Source organism: Macrotis lagotis, chromosome 5 (assembly GCF_037893015.1).
Source record: "Macrotis lagotis isolate mMagLag1 chromosome 5, bilby.v1.9.chrom.fasta, whole genome shotgun sequence".
NCBI classification, from domain to species: domain Eukaryota; kingdom Metazoa; phylum Chordata; class Mammalia; order Peramelemorphia; family Peramelidae; genus Macrotis; species Macrotis lagotis.
In genome coordinates this window covers 239646526-239668762 of record NC_133662.1, presented here as the reverse complement: position 1 = coordinate 239668762, position 22237 = coordinate 239646526, and the positions used below count along the sequence as shown (strand labels likewise).

Below are 22237 nucleotides of genomic sequence, written 5' to 3'. Positions count from 1 at the left end.
CTGTGCAGCAATTCTTATTTGAGATTCCAGTATCCAGGCCTAGAAAGAGTTGATATGGATGGAAGATGGCAGAGAACTCTCTTAGCCAGGAAAAATCCCTGGAATCTATAGGGTTATGCTTAAGATATTCTCTAGATCTGGGGTAGGGTCAAACCTTGGACAAGTACTTTCTGGAGCCTCCAGAATGCTATCTCTATTTCTGTTTCCAAGTACTCCATTCAGAGCTGAACAGCCAAATTCAAACCCAAGACCCCAGCCATGAGCTATGATCCTCTAGGAGCTCAGAGAACAGCTGGGAGGCCCGACCTGGGGGAAGATGAATGGAAAGCTCAAGGCTTCTACCTGTCCCCCAATGAAGCTGTATCTATCTTGAGGAAACCGGCGCAGTTCATGAAGACCTTGGGTCCCATGTGGCACATGGTGACCAGTTGGGTACGGCTCTCCAGGCGAGTATTGTTCTGTTTCAAAATCTGGAGGAGGAAGAAGAAGGAGAAAGAAGCCTGGAGTAAACTTGTGGCAGCTCCCTGCACATTTTGCCCTCTGAAGTGCCCACATAACTAGAACCAACCATCCTTTAGTCTATACCCCCGTTTCTAAAACTAAGGCTCAAGGACTTCCCCCAGAAGCAGCTGGCTTGGCCCTTACCTTTAGGAGATGGGTCCCTTTGCGTGGCCCCAAGCCGCAGACATATTGGATCAGGGCCTGACTGTAAGGGTGGGCAATTGCTCGGTTGACATCAACACCAACCTCGTTGACTCGATTGATGAACTCGCAATAGAGAGCATTGAGCAGTTCCTCCTTTACCACATGTTCCTGGAGTATGACAGAGATGGGGTCAGGCTATCTACTTTGTGGGTCTCCTTATACTTCCTGCAAAATCAACCTTTTAAGTGTTTTTACCTGCAAGGGGTGGAATTTGAGACACAGAATATCCTCATCTGTGCTGCACACCTGAGCAAACTCAATCAAGGGGTCCTGGATCCTCCGGGCCAGAGACACGGCCTGCCGCAGAACTGGGGGGTAATCTCTGAACTCCGCCTAGAACCAAGGTCACAGAGTCAAGAGACAGAGCCTCTTTTCATGTCCCCAATAAAGAAGCCACAGAACATTTTTTTGGCTCAGGGAAGTTGCTTGCTTTCTTTTTCCAAAGCTTTTCGTTTATCTACCCTGCTGGGTTCCCAATCCTTAACTGACACTTGAGAAATGAGCTATGATCAAACAAGGAAGAAATTTCTGCTTGGGCTACAAATGGCCTGGATTAAGTGTCTTTTGCTTTCCTCTTCACTTTCCTAAGGTTTGGGAAAATGTTACCTGAAGGGCTCTGGGGAAGGATAAGGAATAAAAGGCATTACCTCAGACTTTTTGCTGTTCATATACAGGATGGCCAGTTCGTTGTCTACCATCTCTACCCCAATAGATGATAGCTGCTGGCCTTGGTCAAGTTCATGCACAATGCGCTTCACATCTTCAATCATCATCTGAGCATCTCTGGAGGAACAGAGAGCATGAATTAGGGATGTGACCAGAGATTTTACCTTGGGAAAAGTACTTTTTTTAAAAATTTTTTTTAAAGATCTTATTTGAGTTTTAAAATTTCCCCCTAAGCCTACTTCCCTTCCCCCACCCCCCACAGAAGGCAATTTGTCAGTCTTTACATTGTTTCCATGGTATACACTGATCCAAATTGAATGTGATGAGAGAGAAATTATATCCTTAAGGAAGAAACAAAGTATAAGAGATATAGTAAGATAAGACAATAAGATAGCAGTTTTTTCCCCCCTCTAAATTAAAGTTAATAGTCCTTGGTCTTTGTTCAAACTCCACAGTTCTTTCTCTGGATACAGATAGTATTCTCCATGGCAGACAACCCCAAATTGTCCCTGATTATTGCACAAATGGAATGAGTGAGTCCATCAAGGTTGATCATTGCCCCCATGTTTTTCTGGTTCTGCTCCTCTCACTCAGCATCAGTCATGCAAATCCCTCCAGGCTTCCCTGAATTCCCATCCCTCCTGGTTTCTAATAGAACAATAGTGTTCCATTACATACATATACCACAGTTTGCTAAGCCATTCCCCAATTGAAGGACATTTACTTAATTTCCAGTTCTTTACCACCACAAACTGGGCTGCTATTAACATTTTTGTACAGGTGATATGTTCACCCTTTTTCATCATCTCTTAAGGGTATAGACCCAGTAGTGGTACTGCTGGATCAAAGGGTATGTACGTTTTTGTTGACCTTTTGAGCATAGCTCCAAATTTCTCTCCAGAAAGACTGGATGAGTTCACAGCTCCACCAACAATGCAACAGCGTGCCAGATTTTTGGGAAAAGTAGTTTTATAGGGCTTTGGATAAATTTTCTGACCAAACTTCATGATCTGTTATATTTAGCCTAGAAAGAAATACTCAGAGAGAGCAAAGTAGTAGAAGACAAAAACCAAACAGGTCCAGGAGCCAGGCAGTAACACAGTCCCAAGTGTCAGTCTCCTTTGAAGCAACTTTGGATCACTGTTTCAGACCTGAGTTTTAGACAGTGACGAGAGGGGCCTACAACTCTCTGAACAATGCATGGGCATGGGGTGGCTAGGTAGTACAATGAATAGAGCACCAGCCCTGGAATCAGTACCTGAGTTCAAATCCGGTCTCAGACACTTAATAATGACCTAGCTGTGTGGCCTTGGACAAGCCACTTAACCCCATTGTCTTGCAAAAACCTAAAAAAAAGAAAAAATGCATAGGCACTAGACCAGCCTTCTAGACTGATTTACCTGTTTTCTCCTGCAATGGTTACTACATGAGGTTTCTTGTTCAGAAGAAACTTCTTTAGAGTTTCAATGTCCTGAGCCTGGGATGAAAGAAGAAAGATGGAGTTGAATGGTCACTGTGGGATTAAGGCAACTATCATTCTTCTCCTTTCCCTATATGAATTCTTCAGAGAGACCACTTAGCCCAAGCTGCCAATCAAAGTTTAGTGATACACAAAGTGCAATACTTTACAATGTAGTCTTTCTGATTACTGGGTAAGTTCTATTGAAAATCATCACTGTCATCATCTTCCTTTTGTGATAGTTTGTTTCCAAAGTATCCCCCCACAGTTGGGACAGCTGGTTCTTTATGTTCAACAAAGTTGCCTCCCCTGTAGCTTGTACCTGATGGTCTTAGTTGTCTTCGAGAGTCATGATCACAAAGTAGCCCTGGAGGATCTGAGGACAGCTTGGAAGGCCCTCCTCAGGCTAAGAAAGGTTTGATTTCCTCATATCTAGTTCTACTCTACACTGATTCAAGCTACTTTACAAAGACATTACTTGCCACCCATCAAAGTGCCCTTCCCTTTTCCAATTACATGTGTGAGGTTGAATTTTCTTCTTTTGCTTCAACCAAAACAACCAAAAGAAAAGATTGAATGCAGAACCAGATAGGATCATCCAGCTGTCTTCTAAGTCAAAGAGAGATATATAAAAACTATGCCACAAAACAATGCTATTTAACTCACTATTTTATTTTTTTCATAATAACGTTATTTATATTAATATGCATAGGTTAATTATTTTTAAATGACTTTATAACTACTTTACAAATATACTCAGGTCTCCATATGGCCCAGGTTCATCACTTACTTTTTTTTCCCGCTCTTCTTCCCTCCATGCGGTCCTCCGTTTGGTAAAGTGAGGCAGCCGTAGGAAATCTGTTACTTCTCCCTCTCCATTGACCAAGGCACAGAACACAGGGTGGTCTCTGGCAGAAAGAAGAGAGGTTCACTGCCTACTGCTAAGCATGAGTGGATGCCCCCAAGACCCAGGATGGAGTTGGGAAGATGGGCAAGGGCAGGTACCTGGCAGAGGAGAAGGCAATCCCCAAAACACGGATGCCTTTCCCTTGGTTCTCATCCATAAAATCATCATCTTCTTCTACCTGTTGGTCAGGTCGGTAGGGGGCCACCTTCAGCCAGTTGTACAGCTTCCGGCTACAAGCCTAGGGGGACAGAAAGTACTATGGTACACTAATAAGGACAGACCCGTGTGGTGCTGAACCAGGGGCTGTAGATACTTAAAGGCATACCCAGATATAGAAAGTGGTCTGATGGACACTGAGGCAGACCCCAGGGCCTTGTGCCAGTACCTTTGCAGCCCTGCTCTCCAACTATTCTAGCTGGAAAGCTCAGAGACCATTTAGTTCAACCACTTCCTTTTACAGATGAAGATAGTAAAGTCCAGAGAGGGTAGAGGATTTGCCCAAAATCATCTGCTTCTCCTTTAGTCTCAAAACAAACCCACAAGATATAGGTTCTGCTCCTCTAGCTAGAAGATGACAGTGGGCCACCCTCACCTTAATGACAAACTCTTTGGCCTCGGCCAGCAGCTTGTTCTTGAGCTCTTTGGCCATCTGCACATAGAGGAACTGTTGCAGGGCCCGCTCAATGGCCATGGTCCGCTGCCGGTTCCATTCCTGCACTTGGTGGCTAAACTCGTCTCGGTAGTAGAACTGCTTGATTTCCTCAAAGTATGTCTGGTCACTGCCATAGCTGGAGGATGAGAGGATGGGACTCCAGTGGACCCAAGACTCAGCAAATGGGAGGAGGCATACTTCCCCAAGGACTACCTCATCCCTCCGGGGCAGGGGATCCTCCTCACCCTTTGGCTTCCCTCCTTTCCCCCACTCTACCAAGTACACTCGAGGGTCTGGCCTCACCCCTCAACTCCCTTCATGTCAATGCTGATGTCAATGGTGAGCAGGCCTTCCTCTTCAGCCAGGCAGGTCTTGAGGAACTGATCATCTCTAAGCTCTTTCACAGGCTTATTCTTCAGGTATTTAAAAGAGTAGGCATAATGGGCCTCATCCACATCCTACAGGGAAGAGTGGTGCTGTCAGACCTTTGGAGGGTTAAAAGTCTTTCTTTTTTCAGACCCCAGCCTGACACCTCTGATTCTTACTAAGCCAGGTGGCTTAGTTAATGTGAAAGTAGAGAGAGACCCTCTGTGCAGCAGTACAAGCCCATGCCAGAGGTCTCTGAAATTATTTAGGCAGGACACCTGCGATGCTTGGGATCACAGCAGCATTCTGAACTCTTTGGCCTGCTCACCTTCTTGCCCTTTTTAGTTGGGTTGATGTTAACTTTAGCCCTCTCCTGGAAGGTCTGTCGAAGCACCTGCCGGACAAGGGGCTCCCGGGCGATCTGCAGGGCCACCATGTATCGAGCCCCCTCAAGTACAGCTTCTGGGGTAGGGAATTGACTGTAAGAAGAGAGGGAAACAAGGAGAATCATGGTTAGGCCTAGCACCCTGTGGCAGTGCCTAGCTGACCTCATCCATCACTCAATTTACTAAGGAGGAATCTTGGATTCAGAGAGGCTGAGTGATCTGCCTAAAACCCTGAAGCCAGGGGCAAAGTCAAGCCTGGAACCCCAATATCCCCAATTCCAAAGTCAGGAAGATTTCCCTTCTCCCCCCCTTCCCAATCAGAGTCTGTCTCCTTCCTCTGTGACCACCTGCACACGTAGTCTTTTGCCAGCTCCAGGGGCTCAGCAGGGAACTGCTCTGTCTCATGCCGCTGATAGCTGTCCCGGAGGTTCTCCCCAAACTGTTCTGGGGTAAGCCCAAACTTCTTGGCCAATCCATCTAAAGAAAAAGGGGGGAGAACTAAGTGGTTAAGACATCACCTAGACTAGAGGATCCATTTTACTTGTTCAGAATCTTGCTGTGAGATCCTGAGACAGAGGGAGCTCTAACCTAAGCCGGCACTTTGGCAGATGGTGTACATGTCTCGGCGGGAGGCCTGCTTGAGCTCGGGGCCCTTCTGTTCATCCTCCACTTCTTCCCCTTCACCTGTTGAGACATTTTTGGGGTTGTCATTGCTCGGCCCCTGAGCCCTGATCTGCTGAAGGGCCCTCCTCAGCCTGGGCCTCACCTTCCTCCTCATCTCCATCCTCCCGTGTACGCTTTAGCTTCTTTCGGCTGGCCTTAGCAGCATTCTGCATCTTAGGGATGTCACGGCCATAGTAGAGTAAGAAGTGGTTGTAGACATCTTTCAACTCCTCCATTGACTGCACATCTTTCAATCTGGAAAGTACAAGAGCCAGAGAGTTACACCCCAAGGACCCCATGTGGGAGCAGACTGTGCTAGAAGATGTGTCAATCCTCCCAGCTTCTTGGGGATGTGAGCTGCAGACTCTACCTTTCCATGTCTGTAGTGTCCAGTGCCCTGATGCCATCAGCCAGGGGCTTGTCTGGGTCAGCAGATATCTGCTCATATTGATAGGCCTGCATCTTCTCAAAAAGCCGAGTCAGATTCTCCTTTCGGATCTTTAACTGGGTCCACTAAATGAGAAGAAGGTTTAACTTAACTTCCATGGGGTTCGGTGAGTCCAGCCTGAGGCTTCATGGGCCTTTGGAGCCTTACTACACTCTATCTGGGAACCAGGCCACAGTGTGTGTGGGGTCTTTTTCACACATGGTGGCTTATCCTGTATCTGCTCCTGGGGTAGATGTGGATAGGTACCTTTTCATCCCACTGCCACACTCTCCACAGGTCATTGATGTGCAGCTCAGGTTCTACATACTCCTTTCTATAGAAGGCGATGAAAGGTACCTATGGGAGCAAAAAAAAAAGACGCCATAGGCCAAGGGGCAGCTCTTGGAAGTTGAGGGGGTCTGAGTGGGCTTGGATCTACCACAGATTATCACCATCGAATATTCTTTGCCTTGTGTAAAGGACAAGACACAGTCAATAGCATCTTTTTTTTTTTTTTTTTTTTTTTTTTTAGGTTTTTGCAAGGCAAACGGGGTTAAGTGGCTTGCCCAAGGCCACACAGATAGGTAACTATTAAGTGTCTGAGACCGGATTTGAACACAGGTACTCCTGACTCCAGGGCCAGTGCTTTATCCACTACGCCACCTAGCTGCCCCCCAGTCAATAGCATCTTAAAAATTTGATCTCCCTACCTGCCTCCCAGGCTCAGGAAGCCAGGCCCTCCCTCACCCTTCAATGGAGCTGTTTGTTGGTCACTAGGTCCCAAGTCCCAGGAATTATGACAGTACCTCAAAATGCTGATTGCGGATAAAGCCCAGGGCCTCTTTGATCTTCTGGATAGTGCTGGGGCCTTTACGACTAAAGCTGCTGACCGGCTGTCCACGGTCCAGGTAATCGGAACTTTCCTGATATGGGGAAAAATATAAAACCAATGAATGAAGTTCTCATTCTGGAGACAATCTGGGCTCACTTTCCAGAGAGGGGGGTCATCCCACTGAATTTACTTCACTTTATATACTCAACAAAGTACAATATATATAAGAGGTGTTTAATAGAGGTTTCCAGATGATGATACACATTTGTCCTCTCTTCCATCTACAGATTTCAACAAAGTCTTTCACAATTTCTCAATCCCCCTCCCAATCTCAATCTCTCTGTGACACACACACACACACACACACACACACACACACACACACACACACTTCAAGTCAATCTGGAAGTAGCTGCTTTATGCCAAAGCCTAACAGGAAGAGCTACCAACCTTAGCTAGTCTTCCAGTTAGGATGGGGATGATGGTACCTGGAGTGAAATGGTTGGTGTCGCAAAGGCATTCCTATAGATCCAGTCGGCTTCTTCTTCCAGCTCATCATCTTCAGCTGCTTTGACAGGGATAGAGCGCAACTGGGAAAAGGAGATTAATAATGCTGTCATTGAGAACAAAGTGGACACTTAATAAAATAAATGCTCACTGATCGACCAACTGACGGCAAGTCACACCCTCCAAAAAGCAATACTAGTTTGGGCAAGGGCACATGTAGAACTAAGCTAGGATTTCCAATGTCCTGCCCTGCACGCCACTCCTGGGTTGAATATTCTGAATCAGACATTCCCAAGACCACTCAGGTAGGGGAAATCAGGAATGAGGTGGGATCCCCATTGTAGGATAGCCAAGGCTGAAAGCCCTCACCTGGAACCTTTCTGGTAGGTCAGTGGCCCGGATCTCATTGTCCTGGTCTGTCAGGTGGCTGCTCTCCAGTTCGCTGGGCTCATACATCTCAAAAATGCTTTTCCGGCTAACACGCTTCTTGGCGGTCTTTTTGGGCCGTACTCGGATCTCTCCTTCAGCCTCATCATCTTCGTACTCGTATTCCTCCTCCAGTTCCTCATCATACTCATTGTATTTCTCAAACTCATCATAGTCAAAATCTACCCCAAAGATCTCCTGAGCTTCTTGCAGGGCCCTGTGAATAAAATGAGAAGAGACTCTGGGGAAAGGGAGAAAGTGCTATGATCTCATGTTCCTTTAATGTGGTATGGTCCAACTAGGTACTAGTAAGCCTAGGAGAGGGAACAAATGATCTGGGTCCCCTGAAGGAGAAGAGCTCAGTTGAGGTGCAGTTATAAACAAAAATGTGCCTACCAAGGGATGGAGGATAGTCTAGTCACCAGCCAACATCAAGACTTTGTATATACTCAGGGAAAGGTTCACAACCTGCTCATAGTGGTCAGTCTTTGCTAAAGTCCTTCAGGATTCCTGCTTCCCTTAGAGCAGAGGTGTCTGACCTTTGAGCTTTTCTAGGCTTCATACAGAATTTCATATTTATTTATGTAAACCATATCACCAATAACTATAACAAAATGTAGTAATGCCGCACAAATGGGTTTTGAGGGCCACGTGTAGCCCATAAGCTGAAGATCGGATACTGTTACTTTAGAGGGAAGACTACTTTACTTAAGGTCAAGAGGCAGACAGAGTAATAGTGGTCATTCTGGACCTTAGTAGTTGCCAGTAATCCCACCTTGCCAGAACACTGCCTAGCTTGCTTATGTTTAATGATGGATCTTTCCCAAACTTTCTGACATCACTTACGCGTCTGTGTAGCCAGGAAGTTTTTTCCTCCATTTAGGTTTCTTGAGAGGCTGCCCGTCATCATCCACTATGAAGTCGTCAATATCTGAGCATGGAAGAGAAGTGTAAGTGTTCTTTCCCTGTGGGCATGCCCATGCCCCATGCCCACTGTTTAGAGAGGGCAGGGACTTGAGTTGGAGAATCTCAACCTCCTAAGAAAACCATTTCATGGTCTGTTCTGCTCTGAGATTTTTTTTTAAAGGCTTTTGCAAGGCAAATGGGGTTAAGTGGCTTGCTCAAGGCCATACAGCTAGGTAATTATTAAGTGTCTGAGGCCAGATTTGAACTCAGGGACTTCTGACTCCAGGGCCGGTGCTCTATCCACTGTGCCACCTAGCTGCCCCTATTCTGAGATTTTTTTAGGGTCAACTGTAAAATAGAGCAAGTACCTAAGAATTTTAAGGAAACACAAGATTTCACAATGTCTAAAAAAAAAAACACCCAACCTTAGAATCTCTTTTCCATCTCCTGCCATCAGGGGTGTAATTCAGGTGGGAACCAAAAGATGCTTAACTCAATAACACTACAGATTTTCCTTTGTTGAAGGAGATTCTTTTGGGTAACCCCAGAAGCAAGGGGTTCTGTGACAAGCACAAGTATGGTGACCAATGGCCTCATTGTGTGGATAATATCTAGTCAAAGTCCTAGCAGCAGCACTGTCATCGACTTCATTACTGCTGAAGCAAAACCATTCCTTCAAAGAAACCAGAGTCCTTGATTCACACCACCTACCTGACTCTTCATCCTCTTCCTCCTCCTCCTCTGGTGCAGCCATAGGGGCCTCCACAGCTTCCTGTCCCTCTTCTCCTTCACCATCTTGAAAGATTTCCTCAGCAATGGCCTCTTTCTCATGCTCCTTCCCATATTCTTCCTCCTCATCATCCTCATCATCTGACATCTTCAGTAGGCGCCTGAATTTTTGCTGAGGATGGAAAGCCCTTATTGTTAGGGTTTATTGGGTCTGGCATAAGGATTCTTTTCTCCTTTCAATCACTAAGTGTTTGATTGCCTGTGGCATCTTTCTTTTGGTGTTCCTGCCCTTGAGTCATGGCACCAAGTCTCAGCAGAATCCTCATCCTAGGTTTCTGAGACCTTTTTGCCAACTGGAGGAAGGGGGAGGTTTAAGTGCTGGGAAACTGAAGTCAGACCATCTCAATGGCCTATATAGGCCTTTTCAAAGCTTGTGGCTTAATCGTGCCTCTGAGTCCAGTCCCTGCATTCACTATGCTGAAGTACATTTTCCATCCCCTCTAAAAGGAATAATTAATAGTTGGATAGGGGAAACACTTAACTATAGTGTTGTTCTTATATAAATTCTAAGAATGCGCATGGTTTCCCACTTACCCGTTTGACTTTGACACCCAAGTTCTCTTCAATAAGGTCAAAGTCATCATCTTCCAGACGATCATCAAAAGCTGCTAAAAGAGAATGGTAGTGTTCCTCTCCAGACTGGGCATCTCTTTTTTTTTTAGGTTTTTGCAAGGCAAATGGGGTTAAGTGGCTTGCCCAAGGCCACACAGCTAGGTAATTATTAAATGTCTGAGACCAGATTTGAACCCAGGTAATTCTGACTCCAAGGCTGGTGCTTTATCCACTACGCCACCTAGCCGCCCCTGGGCATCTCCTTTTTAAAGGCATTTGCCCTCCATGTCTCTGCCTTCGTCCCTTTACTTACTGCGCTTCCGCTTTTTGTGTCCCACATCATCCTCAGAGTCTCCTGAATCACTAGCTTCATCTTCCTCCTCCTCTTCTTCATCATCATCATCATTGATGAAGCCTTTCAAATTCCCCTGTTCATCCTGATCATCCAGGTTCTCCTCCTCCTCTTCTTCATCTTTAACAGATATGCTTGTTACTTACCATAAGTAACTTTACCATAAGTTACCTTACCACCTGTCTGTAAGAATGGGAGTTTTGGAGGGAGAAAATAATCCCAAGAGAAGGAATTAAATACCCTCTTTGGGCAACAGTCCCAAATACACAGGTGCCCCATCAATACCATCTTCTTTTCACAAATTTTCCCATCTTTTTTACATAAGACAACTCCCACAATTTTCCCTTTCCTCTGACTTCCCTCTAAGTCCTATGGTTCCACTTTCTCCATATGACTAGCTAAGCTGATGCCTGATTCTACACAAGGCCCAATCATAACATAAGAAGGGATAAAGAGAAACACTGGTTGTTCTTTCCCAGAAATTGGTATCTGAATGACTTCTGCCCCAGGTACTTGATGCTGAGACTCACTTACCATCTTCTTCTTCTTCAACAAACTTCTTGGTGACCCGAGGCACTGCCTCTCCCTCATCATTGTACTCTTCCTCGGATTCCTCTGCCTCACTCTCCACAAAATCAGACATGGCTGCAGCTGCTCACGTAATGCTTTGAGGAGACCTGGTGAAGAGATTAGAGCTAAGAACCCAGGACTTTTCCTCCCTGGGTGGGATGGTGGTGGTTCTTAAACCTGCTAGGAAGGTGATGGCAGAACCTAAGCCACCCTAGACCAACTCTTCCCTGGGGTAGTCTAATTGCTAGGAGCTTATTTTCTCTATTTTGGATTTCTATCTCTATCCCTTTTCTAGCCCAGATAACTTTGGCTGCTATCATGCCATCTGTTCTTTCATTTCTTTCATAATATGCCTCACATAAGTTAGGGTTATAGTATAAGGATTCCCACAGATGGGCCTCAGCTATCTATTTTGTACAACGTTAGGGTTTCTTCAGGTTTAATCTCTGTAACATGAGATGACCTGTCTGTTGTCACATGAGCTCTCACCCTTCTCCACAGGACCCTTCTGCTCCAACAAGATTTGTCTTGTGAGTGTCCTCTGAGCATTCCAGGCATGTATTCCCAAAGATCACTAGTGACCTAAAGCCATCCACTCCAGTGATCTCTTTCTTCTGAAACCCTAAAGCACTTGCTGACTCTTCTACTTCTTCAGAAATACAGCCAGTGTGCTTACTGTCCTAGGCCTCTGGAGGAAGTACAGAGAAACATCTCATAGCCTTTGCTGCTAAGAAGCTGAAATTTCATAGAAGACATGAACACATCAAAGCAAGAAAAATTAAAAATAGGCTAAATATATCAAAGAGACATAACATAGAATATTTAGCTACAGGAAAGATTACTCTAAGTCTGAAAGGACAGAGTGATCCTAGAGGTGCAGCTATGGGGGCCACAGAGTTGGAGCAGAGTTCACAGAAAAGGATGCAATGTAAACTGATCTTGAAAGCATAGACAAGGTGGTTTTACAGGTTGGGAGGTTACTCTAAGCACAGGGAAAGATGGGAATATGTGAGGGTGAAGGGCAGGCAGGTACAGGAAGTGCTCAGTGTAGCTAGTGCCAAGAACAAACAGTTAGAGGAAGGGTTTTGAATGCCAAGCTTTACTTGGCAGGGCTGCTGAGCTGTGGAAGATTCTAAGGCAGGAGAACTGCAGACAATTGTGCACAAGAACAATTAATCAGGCAATTGCTGGTGGGATTCAAGGAGGGGGAGTTAAGGGAGGGAGGCTTTAGCTCCTGCCTAGTTTGTAGGTGTCTTGCCTCCCCAATTTAAGATTGAGCACAGTAAGGACAGTGTCAGATACTTCTTTAGCACAGTGCTATTTACCTAGTAGGTGCTCAACAAATTTTTATAATACATAAACAAATTCATCTTTGTGTCTTTTATTTGATCATCAGGAAACTCTGAGGAACCAAAGTAGTATCCACTATTTAATCCACTAGTCAACTTTGATTTGTACCTATATGAATCTTTGGTCAAAACAAAGTAATTCACAGGGGATCAAAGGAGGGGGTTTCAACATCCCTTCATGTTCCCTTATGTTTCCTGGAAACATAATAGAAAAATCAAAATCAAAGATTGACCCTTGTGGCCCTAGTAACTCATGGAAAGGGCCTGCAAACTCCTGCTCAATCTCAGAATTAAATTTCTGAAGTGCTAACAAAGAAGAACCATTCTTAAACTGTTGTGTACTTTTCAATTAACAGAAATATCAGAAATCTTAGCTCCTCATCTGCAAGCCTCTGATTACATTGGAAAAGCCATATTTATGATATCACTATGTGATGCCATCTTTTAATTCTACAACCACAAAAAAATCAAAATTGCAGCTGATGGAAAGCACAAAGGAAAAACCAACAGAAAGGGGCAGCTAGGTGGCCCAGTGGATAGAGCACTGGCCTTGGAGTCAGGAGTACCTGAGTTCAAATGCGGCCTCAGACACTTAATAATTACCTTGGGCAAGCCACTTAACCCCACTGCCTTGAAAAATCTAAAAAAAAAAAAGAAAAGAAAAAAGAAAAACCTACAGAAAATTTCAGCTGGCTAGACAGCATATTACCAATGAGTTGTATACCCCAAAAATGGTAAAAAAAAATCATCAATGTAACATGATTGGAAAAGGAAGTTGCCTAGACCAATGATAAGAGTAAGGGTTAACAGATAGACAGGTAAAGTACTGTGACCCAAGGAAATTGGAAAGATTTTGACAGTGGCCTCTGGAACAGTGGATGGAGTGCTGGGCCTAAAGTCACCAAGATTCCTCTTACTGAGTTCAAATACAGCCTCAAACACTTATTAGCTGTGTGATCCTGGACAAGTCACTTCACATTTCTTGTCTGTAAAATGAGATGGAGAAGGTAATGGCAAATCACACTGTTTATCTCTACCAAGAAAAACTCCAAATGGCATTATGAAGAGTCTGATATAACTGAAAAACAGCTAAACAACAGTTTCAGCATACTAAGTGGTTTTCGTGTGGAGGATCAAAGACTGAAAGATCAAGGATGGCTGGCACTCAGCACTGTTGGAGGGAGGTGGTATACTGATAGATCATGAATTCACCAAAATATCAAAGTTTCAGAGAGCCTGAAAGGTGGTTCAGATCAGCATAGTACTCCACTAAGTCCTGAAGAGCTAAGTTGGGAAAATCAATATAAAGAAATTACATAAATTTAATGGGATAGAGGAGAAAGGCAAAAACGTGGTCCAAATTATAATGACTCTGGGCCAGAGCTGAAGGCCTCCAGCAAGCTGTTTGGTTTTTTTCTCTTTTGATAGGCTTGCTCTGCTACCTCCCATATATCATTCTGTTCTGTCCAAGTGAAGTACCTGTTTTCTCTTTTCTTTTTTTTTTGGTAAGGCAATGGGGGTTAAGTGACTTGCCCAGGGTCACAAGGCAAGGCAATTATAAGTATTTGAGGTCGAATTTGAACTCGGGGCCTCCTAACTCCAGGGCCGGTGCTTTTCCCACTATGCCAACTAGCTGCCCTGAAGTACCTGTTTTCAACTGCTCCTAAAGCCCAGGTTACATGACTGTGGTGCTGTCAACACTGGGTGCTGTGCAACTTTCCCAATCACATTTGGGGTTTCTAATTATAACTTTCCTCTGCTCCCCCTCAGCAGACAATCACACCATTAAAAATAGTTTTGGATAGGACAGCCCCCACACACAGCCTGCTCAAACTGGGTCCATCAATTCCACAGAGTCTAACTTAGAAGGCTTAGTATTTCACAGATTTGGCAGATCAGATCTGGACATGGGAAGTCAATGACAATCTTCTCAAACAATTATATATTCTTCCAGAAGTGGCATGGCAGAGTAGAGAGAATAATGGATTCATGGATTCAAGTCAGGAAGCATTGGGTTCGAATCCAACTTTCAACACTTACTAGTCATGTTATCTTAGATAAGTTACTACCTTCTTTAATTTCCTCTTCTGTAAAATAAACAGAAAAAGTTCTCTAACACTTCCCTCAAACTCTGTAAAAGGCTCAAATAAGACCTTATATTAACATGTAAAGAATTATTAGTCCTTGTTCTTCTCTAGATAAGCAATGAGGTGCATCTCCCTGAATCCTGACTGCCCAGTCAAGGGGAAGGAGATTTCCAACTTGTCCCTGGCCAAGGCTGTCCCTTCTCCAGTTCACCCAAACAACACACATATCCGCAGACACACAGGAGGAAGGGGAGGTAAAGTCTGATGTGAGACTTCTGTCCAAACATCATAATTCCTTAAATGAAGCCTAGGGAACAAAGGGATTTTACAGAGTCCTTGTGCTTGTGGAATTTTCCTCATGGTCAGAGTATGTGAGTGAAATGTGCAACAGAGGCAGGTGGAGGGTGTCTGGGAGGCAGCAGCTGAACAAGAGGCTGATGCTGCAAAGTACCTGATGGCGGTTACCATGGCATCCCTGGGAAGGCAGGAAGGGGAAGGGAGCTAAGATCAGGGTGCCACAGGGGAGCTTCACAGCTGCTTCCCCTCAACCTGAGGAGCTGAGGAGGCAATTAAGGGGAAGGAATAAGGAAAAGTCTGATGGGGAAACAAGTGGAATAGGCCAAGTCTGATCCATCTATCTGCTTTCCACTGCCCCTGCTTTTGCATCACCCAAACCTGCTGCCTAAACCACCACAGGACTTCTATATTCTCTATCTCACAAAGATCTGCTGGAGCAGGTCAAAGTCCTGTTGAAAACCAGGACTTCTGGGAGCCTCCAATCTCCTCCTTTTTACTTTACCACTGGCAAGGGAACAGAACATTTGCTAAAGTTAGAGGGAAGAGTTCATTTTAGGGGCCGACAATTCTTTATAATTCAAACTCATTTTCAAAACCAACTTTAATTTTGTTGCTCAGACATATGTTGCCCCTGTTTAAGAGTTGTTAAAGTAACAATGAACTGAGAAGCACAATTTTTTAAGGGGGGGGTATGTACTAAGCAGTAAGAGATAAAAGGGTACACAGATTTAAGTTAGATATTCCTAAAACAAATGGACATATGGCAAAATGAAAGACTGACCAAAGATGGGATTTGGTATGGGTTCTCTCCACCCATTTAAAGACAAGTTTACCAGGTAATCTTCCATACTTTCACTTCTCCCACCACACCACACCCCCTTTTCCTGGTTTATCCCTCTCCAAAATCCATCTCAACCACACCAGTGATTGACTAGCTACATCCTATAATTCCTCAGCCCTTTGAGAGTCTGATATTCTCCACATACCAATTCTCAATTCTGGACAAAATTTCCCATTTCATTACAAAATGTTGTTACATAACAAAAGCTGGATCCTCAGTTACTCATATTTGGCCTTTTGATTACTCTCCCAAGACTCTAGTCTTGTCCTATGATATTCACGACAGACAATATCAAGCTATATACCCCTTTAATCATGCTTCTTCACACCTCTAAACTCAGATGAAGGTATGCTTACATCCTTTTCTCCTTCTCCCAAAGGATGAACACTACTGCTTGCCCCTCAATCACCTCACTCTTCCTTTCCTCTTTCAGGACTCGGTTGAATCACTCTCTCCCATCTTTTCTTGCTCCCTCTTATTTGTTTACATTCAACTTTGGAGAAGTCAAGGTTTTCTGGTCCTACCCCCCCAACCCCCGCCAATCTTTTTTACTCATCAAACACAGTTCCACTTTGTTTCCAATTGTGAGCTCCAGGCTCATCTGAAGCAATGTGCAATTTGCACCTTCCCCTATGGAAAAATGGGTTCCTTAAGGACAAACTACCCTTCTAGTTGTACCCCAGTTTCTAGTGCTGTGCTTTGCACTAACAAACCCAATCCAATAGGTCCAAAACAAAGCTTGTTATCCATATTCATCCCATTTTTCTAGTCCTTTTCTCATTACTGTCCAGCCATACTAGCCCACTAGCTAGTTCTTAGAATTCCATTTCCAGCCTCCATACTTGCTTGTTCCACGCTGTCTCCTCATTTCTGCCTCTTTTAAAATTTACCTCAGATACCATATCCCATGGGAGTTGTCTTTTCCTGATTTCCCTAGTGGTTATGGTTGTCTCCTCAAATCACAAGTAAATTGTATTTACTTCTGTGTGCCTATTATATTCTTCTAACAGAATGTAAGCTTCCCGAGGAGATGTTCCTAGCACATCTGGTATATCTCAGGAGAAAATTCTTATCTGATTTCAATTGTTTCCTTTTGCCCTTCCCTCTTAGTTAGTGGAAAGACCTAAGCAACCCTTTTCTATTCTATGTTCACTAACTTTAGTTCTGTTTTTCTCCTCTGTCACCCCCCCCCCAATAAATGGTCAGGCTCTGCCATTTCTAAAATCACCTGTGTCTATTTGTACTGTCACCATCCTAGTTCAGGTTCTCACAATCCCCAGCTGGTCATTAGTCTTCCATCAAGTCTTTACCTCCATCCCTAACCAACATCACAGTGTTGCCAGGAAAATTTGCTTCCTTATGAAAAGATATGAGCACCTCTCAATGGTTTCCTATTACCCACCAAATAAATTGTAGTTCCCTTAACCAGGTGATCAAAACTGTCTATAACCTGCATCACCTTATTACGTACTTCAATGCTCTAATCAAACTGGAACACTCATCATCTCAGATGAACTTTCCAGACAGTTCTGTCTCATATCTTGACTCACCTGATTCCCTTTTTCTGGAATGACACTCCTCTATTTCTGCCTTTTAAAATTCTGACTATTCTCTTTTTTTTTTTAGATTTTTTTTCAAGGCAATGGGGTTAAGTGGCTTGCCCAAGGCCACACAGCTAGGTAATTATTAAGTGTCTGAGGTTGGATTTGAACCCAGGTACTCCTGACTCCAAGGCCGGTGCTCTATTCACTGTGCCACCTAGCCACCCACGAACATTCTTTACGGCCCAGCTCAAATGCCAGTTCTCTTCCTTGATTTTTTGCAGGAAGTGATAAATCTTCCCTTCCCCCTTGGTACAAAGGTGGCACAACTTCTTTCTTCTCTGTCCTTCTGTCTTGAAGCCTTCTGGTGTGTCACCTCTTCCTCACACCCTTGGAAGAGGCCTTGGGGATCTCTCTCCTCTCTAGCCCTTCAGCAGATGCCATCCCCAAGAAGGCAGGGATGGCTGCACAGGCTCTGCCCTCTGCTGAAGACTTGCTGCAAAGTCAATACTGACTTGACGGAGAAGTCCCAGGATAGCGCTCTCCATGCACAGACTGGCCCAGTGCTCCTAGTCCATTCAAAGTGAATTACTTTAAATTTGGGGATCTGGTTATTGGCAGGGCAGAACTTTTTTTGTGTGTGTGCAAGGCAATGGGATTAAGTGTCTTGCCCAGAGACACACAGCTAGGTAATTATTAAGTGTCTGAGGCTGGATTTGAACTCAGGTCCTCCTGACTCCAGGGCCAGTGCTCTATCCACTGGGCCACCTAGCTGCCCCCAGAGCAGAACTTCTGAGGGAAGAACTGCTTCTGTCTTTTATCCATACAGCCCAGCTAAATGTCACGCAATCAGCAGGAGTTTAATGAATTTTGAAATGTAAAAATTTGAAAGAATACTCTAGTCCCATTAAATGGACTGTATAACTCACTTTTAGAAAGAGTTTAAACTTCTCGTTTAATCTATAATAACCATCTTTTGAGTTAAATAATGAAGGACTACAGAGAAGGAAACTAAAAGTGATGAAAGGTTAGTAACTTGCCTGAGATCACTGAGCCAGGACTAGTCTTCAGTCTCCAAGACCAAGGCACTAACACTCCCCCTCCCCAGGTTAATAATTCCAAATGGACTTCCTAGCTGACATATGCCTAAGAGATGTATCCACACAATATTGATGAGGACATGAAAAATGACCCACTTATCCCAGTCCCTAGGACAAAGTAAAATTTTATTAAATGTTTTAACTAAATTGAGATCAAAATTCTGCCCCTGATTACTAACAGCAATAAGTTAAATAGCATAGCAACAGCAATGAGTTAATAACACCAGTAAGTTAAAGAACCATCTCCTTTCCAAGATCCAACCAATTTAAGTTCTGAAGACTGGAATCTCCTTCTCACTCAGATGGCTTATGAACTCAAAAACAATGGGTACATTTCACCAGATTCAGAAACTGTGGTGGACTCCATCAGGGCAGAGAGCCTGGATTAACTGGCTGAAGCTTGGAACAAGTAGAAAAGCCCCTGCCTCACACAGGAAGCTTTTGAGGTAGACCTCATACATACAGATTCCAAAAGGCTAGCGTTAACCCCACCTCTTTGCATTCAGACTACTTAAGCCAATGGTCATTATTTCTTTCCATCACTCATTTTGCCTGGACATGTCCATCAGACCAATCAAGACAGTCAGGGAACTGGGGATGAGAGCTCATAATATAACTGTTTCAGAGAAATATAAGAATAAGGTTTCCTATCTGAGTCAGTTAAATTATATTCTTTCCAGCTTCCTCCAAGGGCTCTTAGTACCGCTATAGCTACCATCTCTCACAGAAATAATAGCCCACTCCCAAGGTGTTTACCCAGGATGTTTGGGGCAGCAGACAAAGTTAAGGAGAAGGAAGGGCAGGGAAAAACAGCACTGAATATCCAGGTAGAGGATATAGATCTAATCTTGGTGTCACTTATTATCTGGAGGAACCATGAATCCATAGCAGGTGTTCTCCCCAGTTCTCCTTTCTCTCAAAAGACTGGGTTATTCCCATCTTGCCCAGGTTAGAAGTGCATTAACCTCTTGGAGCCTGATCATGCTGACTGCCAGGGGAGTTTTTGTTTTGTTTTGGTAAGGCAATGGAGTTAAATGACTTGCCCAAAGTCCCAGCTAACTAAATATTAAGGTCTGAGGTTGGGTTTAAACTCAAGTCCTCCTGACTCCAGGGCCAGTGCTCTATTCACTGCGCCACCAACCTACTCTTCTGCTCCTTTTCTGATTTGGGACAGTTCATCCTTCTTTACACAAACTAAAGGCCTCTTGGAGCAGCTAGGTATCAGTGGATAAAAGCACTGGCATTGGAGTCAGAAGGACAGGAGTTCGAATCTGCCCTTAGACTCTTACTAGCTCTGTGACTTTGGGCAAGTCACTTCCCCGACTACCTCGCATCCAGGGCCATCTCCAGTCATCCTGATTCATATCTGGCCACTGGACCCAGGTGACTCCGGAGGAGAAAGTGAGGCTGGCAAGTTAGCAGAGCCCCCCCCCCCCCATTCAATTCATGTGTTTGTCATGGCATCACCTCCCTGGTATTGTGGTCTTCTTTGAGAATGAAAGACAAACATTATTATTATTAGTGGACCCTTACTCCCAGGGGTTCACCATATCAAGCCCAAATTTAATGCTACAGAACTTGATGCCACTCAAAACTTCCAAGCCCAAGAGTCCAACTCCCCTAGTAGTTAGGATTACAGACAAGGCCAGACACCACCACATGGCCAAGGAGTTTTTAAACACCAACTTCAAGGGTATTTTCTTCTTAATCCTGATCCTTCTTAATCTCCAAGCAGCATTGTCACTACTGATCATCTTTGTTTCTCTAAAGGTTTGTGTGACTCAGGTCTGTCTTGGTTTTCCTCCTCTCTGTCCAACAATTGCTTCTCATCTCCTTTGCTAGATCTTCTTCCAGGTCATGCCCACGACAGTCCATCTTGGGTCCCCTTCTTTTCTCCTATTTTATTTCACTTGGTAATTTCATTAGTTCCCATGAGTTTAATTATAATCTCTATACAGATGATTCCTAGCTCTATATATTCAACCCTAGCTTCTCTGCTGAGCTAATCATCCGTATCCAACTGGGTCTTAGATATCCTAGGCTGTCCCACAGGTATCTCAAACACAATAAAACCAAAACACAACCCATTAAGTTTCCCCCTTTTAAACTTCCCTATCACTATGGAGACTACTAGTAACCTCCCAGTTAATCAGGTCCTCCCCCTCTCACTCACCCCACCCATACAATCCATTGCCAAATCTTATTGTTTGCATTTATCAAATCCATCTTTTCTCCATTGACACAGTTCTAGTTTGGACCCATATCTCTTCTCTGCAGTATAGCAATAAACTTCCCCCTCTCTGTCTCAAATTTCCTACTCAACTTCCAAGGCAATTTTCCTACATTGCACGTAAGAAAATTCTATAAACAACATGTATATATCTATATAACAAAATAATATATAACATATCTATACAATCTACATAAAATCACCCTGATCAGTGACCTCTAATAACTCCTTATTACGTACAATAGAAAATCTAATATTTAAAATTCTCCATAACCCGGCTCCTTTCTACCTTTCCAGATGGTTTCTCCAAGGACTCTCTACTCTAGCCAGCTACACTGACCTAGTTTTAGTTCCTCAAATGAATCACTCACTTTCCCGTCTCCATCTCCATTCCCCCCTGGGAAATCATCTTCATAACAGCTGTCCCCCAGGGTTGGACTGCCCTGTCTCACAACTCTTCCTCATAGCTTTCTGGGTTCCCTCAAGATGTGGCTCAAATCCCAGGTAGGACGATGCCTTTCCCGGAGCTCCTAGAACCTTCCAATTTCAGAGGACTCCTCCTTTGTAGCATCTTCAGCACCTCCTAGGTAGGACAGACGCTTCTCGATGGCGGATCTTTCTCTTTGTCTCCCCATCCCTTAGGCTCGGAGCTCTGCACCTCTCTGGGCCCATCCTGGCCGACCCGGCGCTGCTGCGTGGTTGGCTGCGTGTGGTCTTCCTTATTAGACTGGGAGTTCCTGGAGGGCAGGGCCCGGCTGTGGGGGTTTGGTGCTTTCCTGGCAGAGCCTGGCATGCAGTGGGCGCTTAGGTGACGCTGAAGGACGGAGGCCGGCGCTGAGATCGGAGAGGCCGGGCCGGGCTCCCGAACGCAGCCCGGCCCGGCGGTGTGAGTGCCTCTGGCCAGAGTGGCCGCGGCCCCGGCCCGACCCCGACCCCGGCCCGGCCCCGACCCCGACCCCGGCCCCGGCCCGGCCCGGCAGGGGGGCAGCCGTTCCTCCTCCGCCCCACGAGGCCCCGCTCTTCCAGGAAACCTCCCCCTCCCGCAGGAGGAACCGGGCCCAGCGCCGCCGTCGCCCTGCCTCTTCCCCTCCCCCCGCACCCCGGAGGCGCCTTCCCCAGCTTTCGGGGGAGGGGGGACCCCCAAGTATCAACAAGTGGCGGGCGGGGGCCCGCCCAGCTGAGAGGTGCGTGCGCCGGGCGGGGGGCGCCCCGGCCGGGCGCCCCTCGCTCCTAATGAGCCCCCGCCCCGCCCCGCCCCGCCGCGCCCCGGGCCGCCCCGCCGCGCCGCGCCCCCGGCTCCAGCCCCGGCCTTACCGAGCCCGCCGCAGCGCCCCAGCGCCGAGGAAAATGGAGTCGCCGCTTGGCAGCGCCACCGAGAGCCAGGCCGGGGGCTCCCACGACGTCCCCCCTCCTCGACGCCCGCGGCCGCCGCGGCGTCTGACGTCACTTCCGGCGCGCTGTCACAGAGAGGCGGCCCTGGCCCGGGCGCCCGGCCAGGCTGGGCGCTCTCTGGGGGCCCGGAGCGTCCTCCGCCCGGGGGCGGGAGCAGGAAGTCGGCGTCGGCCGTTTCTTCCGGACGCTCTAGCGGGAAGGGGCATAGAGAGCGCAGGGTCGGGGCGCGGCCCCG

The 22237-nt window shown here is 45.7% G+C and overlaps 1 protein-coding gene across 4 annotated transcripts in view; it reads right to left on the bottom strand.

Annotated features, from left to right (window-relative positions):
• SUPT6H (SPT6 homolog, histone chaperone and transcription elongation factor) overlaps positions 1–22079 on the bottom strand; it is a 34379-nt gene extending 12300 nt beyond the window's left edge. The window contains exons 1-24 of one of the 4 annotated variants that reach the window (XM_074189060.1): positions 21925–22079; positions 11130–11272; positions 10557–10715; positions 10226–10296; positions 9614–9803; positions 8843–8927; positions 7940–8213; positions 7552–7653; positions 7038–7154; positions 6499–6588; positions 6175–6317; positions 5908–6059; positions 5730–5825; positions 5489–5618; positions 5084–5234; positions 4693–4847; positions 4330–4525; positions 3836–3975; positions 3621–3738; positions 2772–2848; positions 1353–1488; positions 901–1038; positions 646–813; positions 343–470 (exon numbers count right to left, since the gene is read on the bottom strand). In XM_074189060.1, coding sequence (XP_074045161.1) covers positions 343–470; positions 646–813; positions 901–1038; positions 1353–1488; positions 2772–2848; positions 3621–3738; positions 3836–3975; positions 4330–4525; positions 4693–4847; positions 5084–5234; positions 5489–5618; positions 5730–5825; positions 5908–6059; positions 6175–6317; positions 6499–6588; positions 7038–7154; positions 7552–7653; positions 7940–8213; positions 8843–8927; positions 9614–9803; positions 10226–10296; positions 10557–10715; positions 11130–11238 — 3125 coding nt within the window. In that variant the 5' untranslated portion in view covers positions 11239–11272; positions 21925–22079. Of the gene's footprint in view, positions 1–342; positions 471–645; positions 814–900; positions 1039–1352; positions 1489–2771; positions 2849–3620; positions 3739–3835; positions 3976–4329; positions 4526–4692; positions 4848–5083; positions 5235–5488; positions 5619–5729; positions 5826–5907; positions 6060–6174; positions 6318–6498; positions 6589–7037; positions 7155–7551; positions 7654–7939; positions 8214–8842; positions 8928–9613; positions 9804–10225; positions 10300–10556; positions 10716–11129; positions 13065–21924 lie in introns of those variants that run through there. The other 3 variants (XM_074189059.1, XM_074189056.1, XM_074189057.1) reach the window with 3 other exon arrangements.
• Positions 22080–22237: the final 158 nt, after the last annotated feature.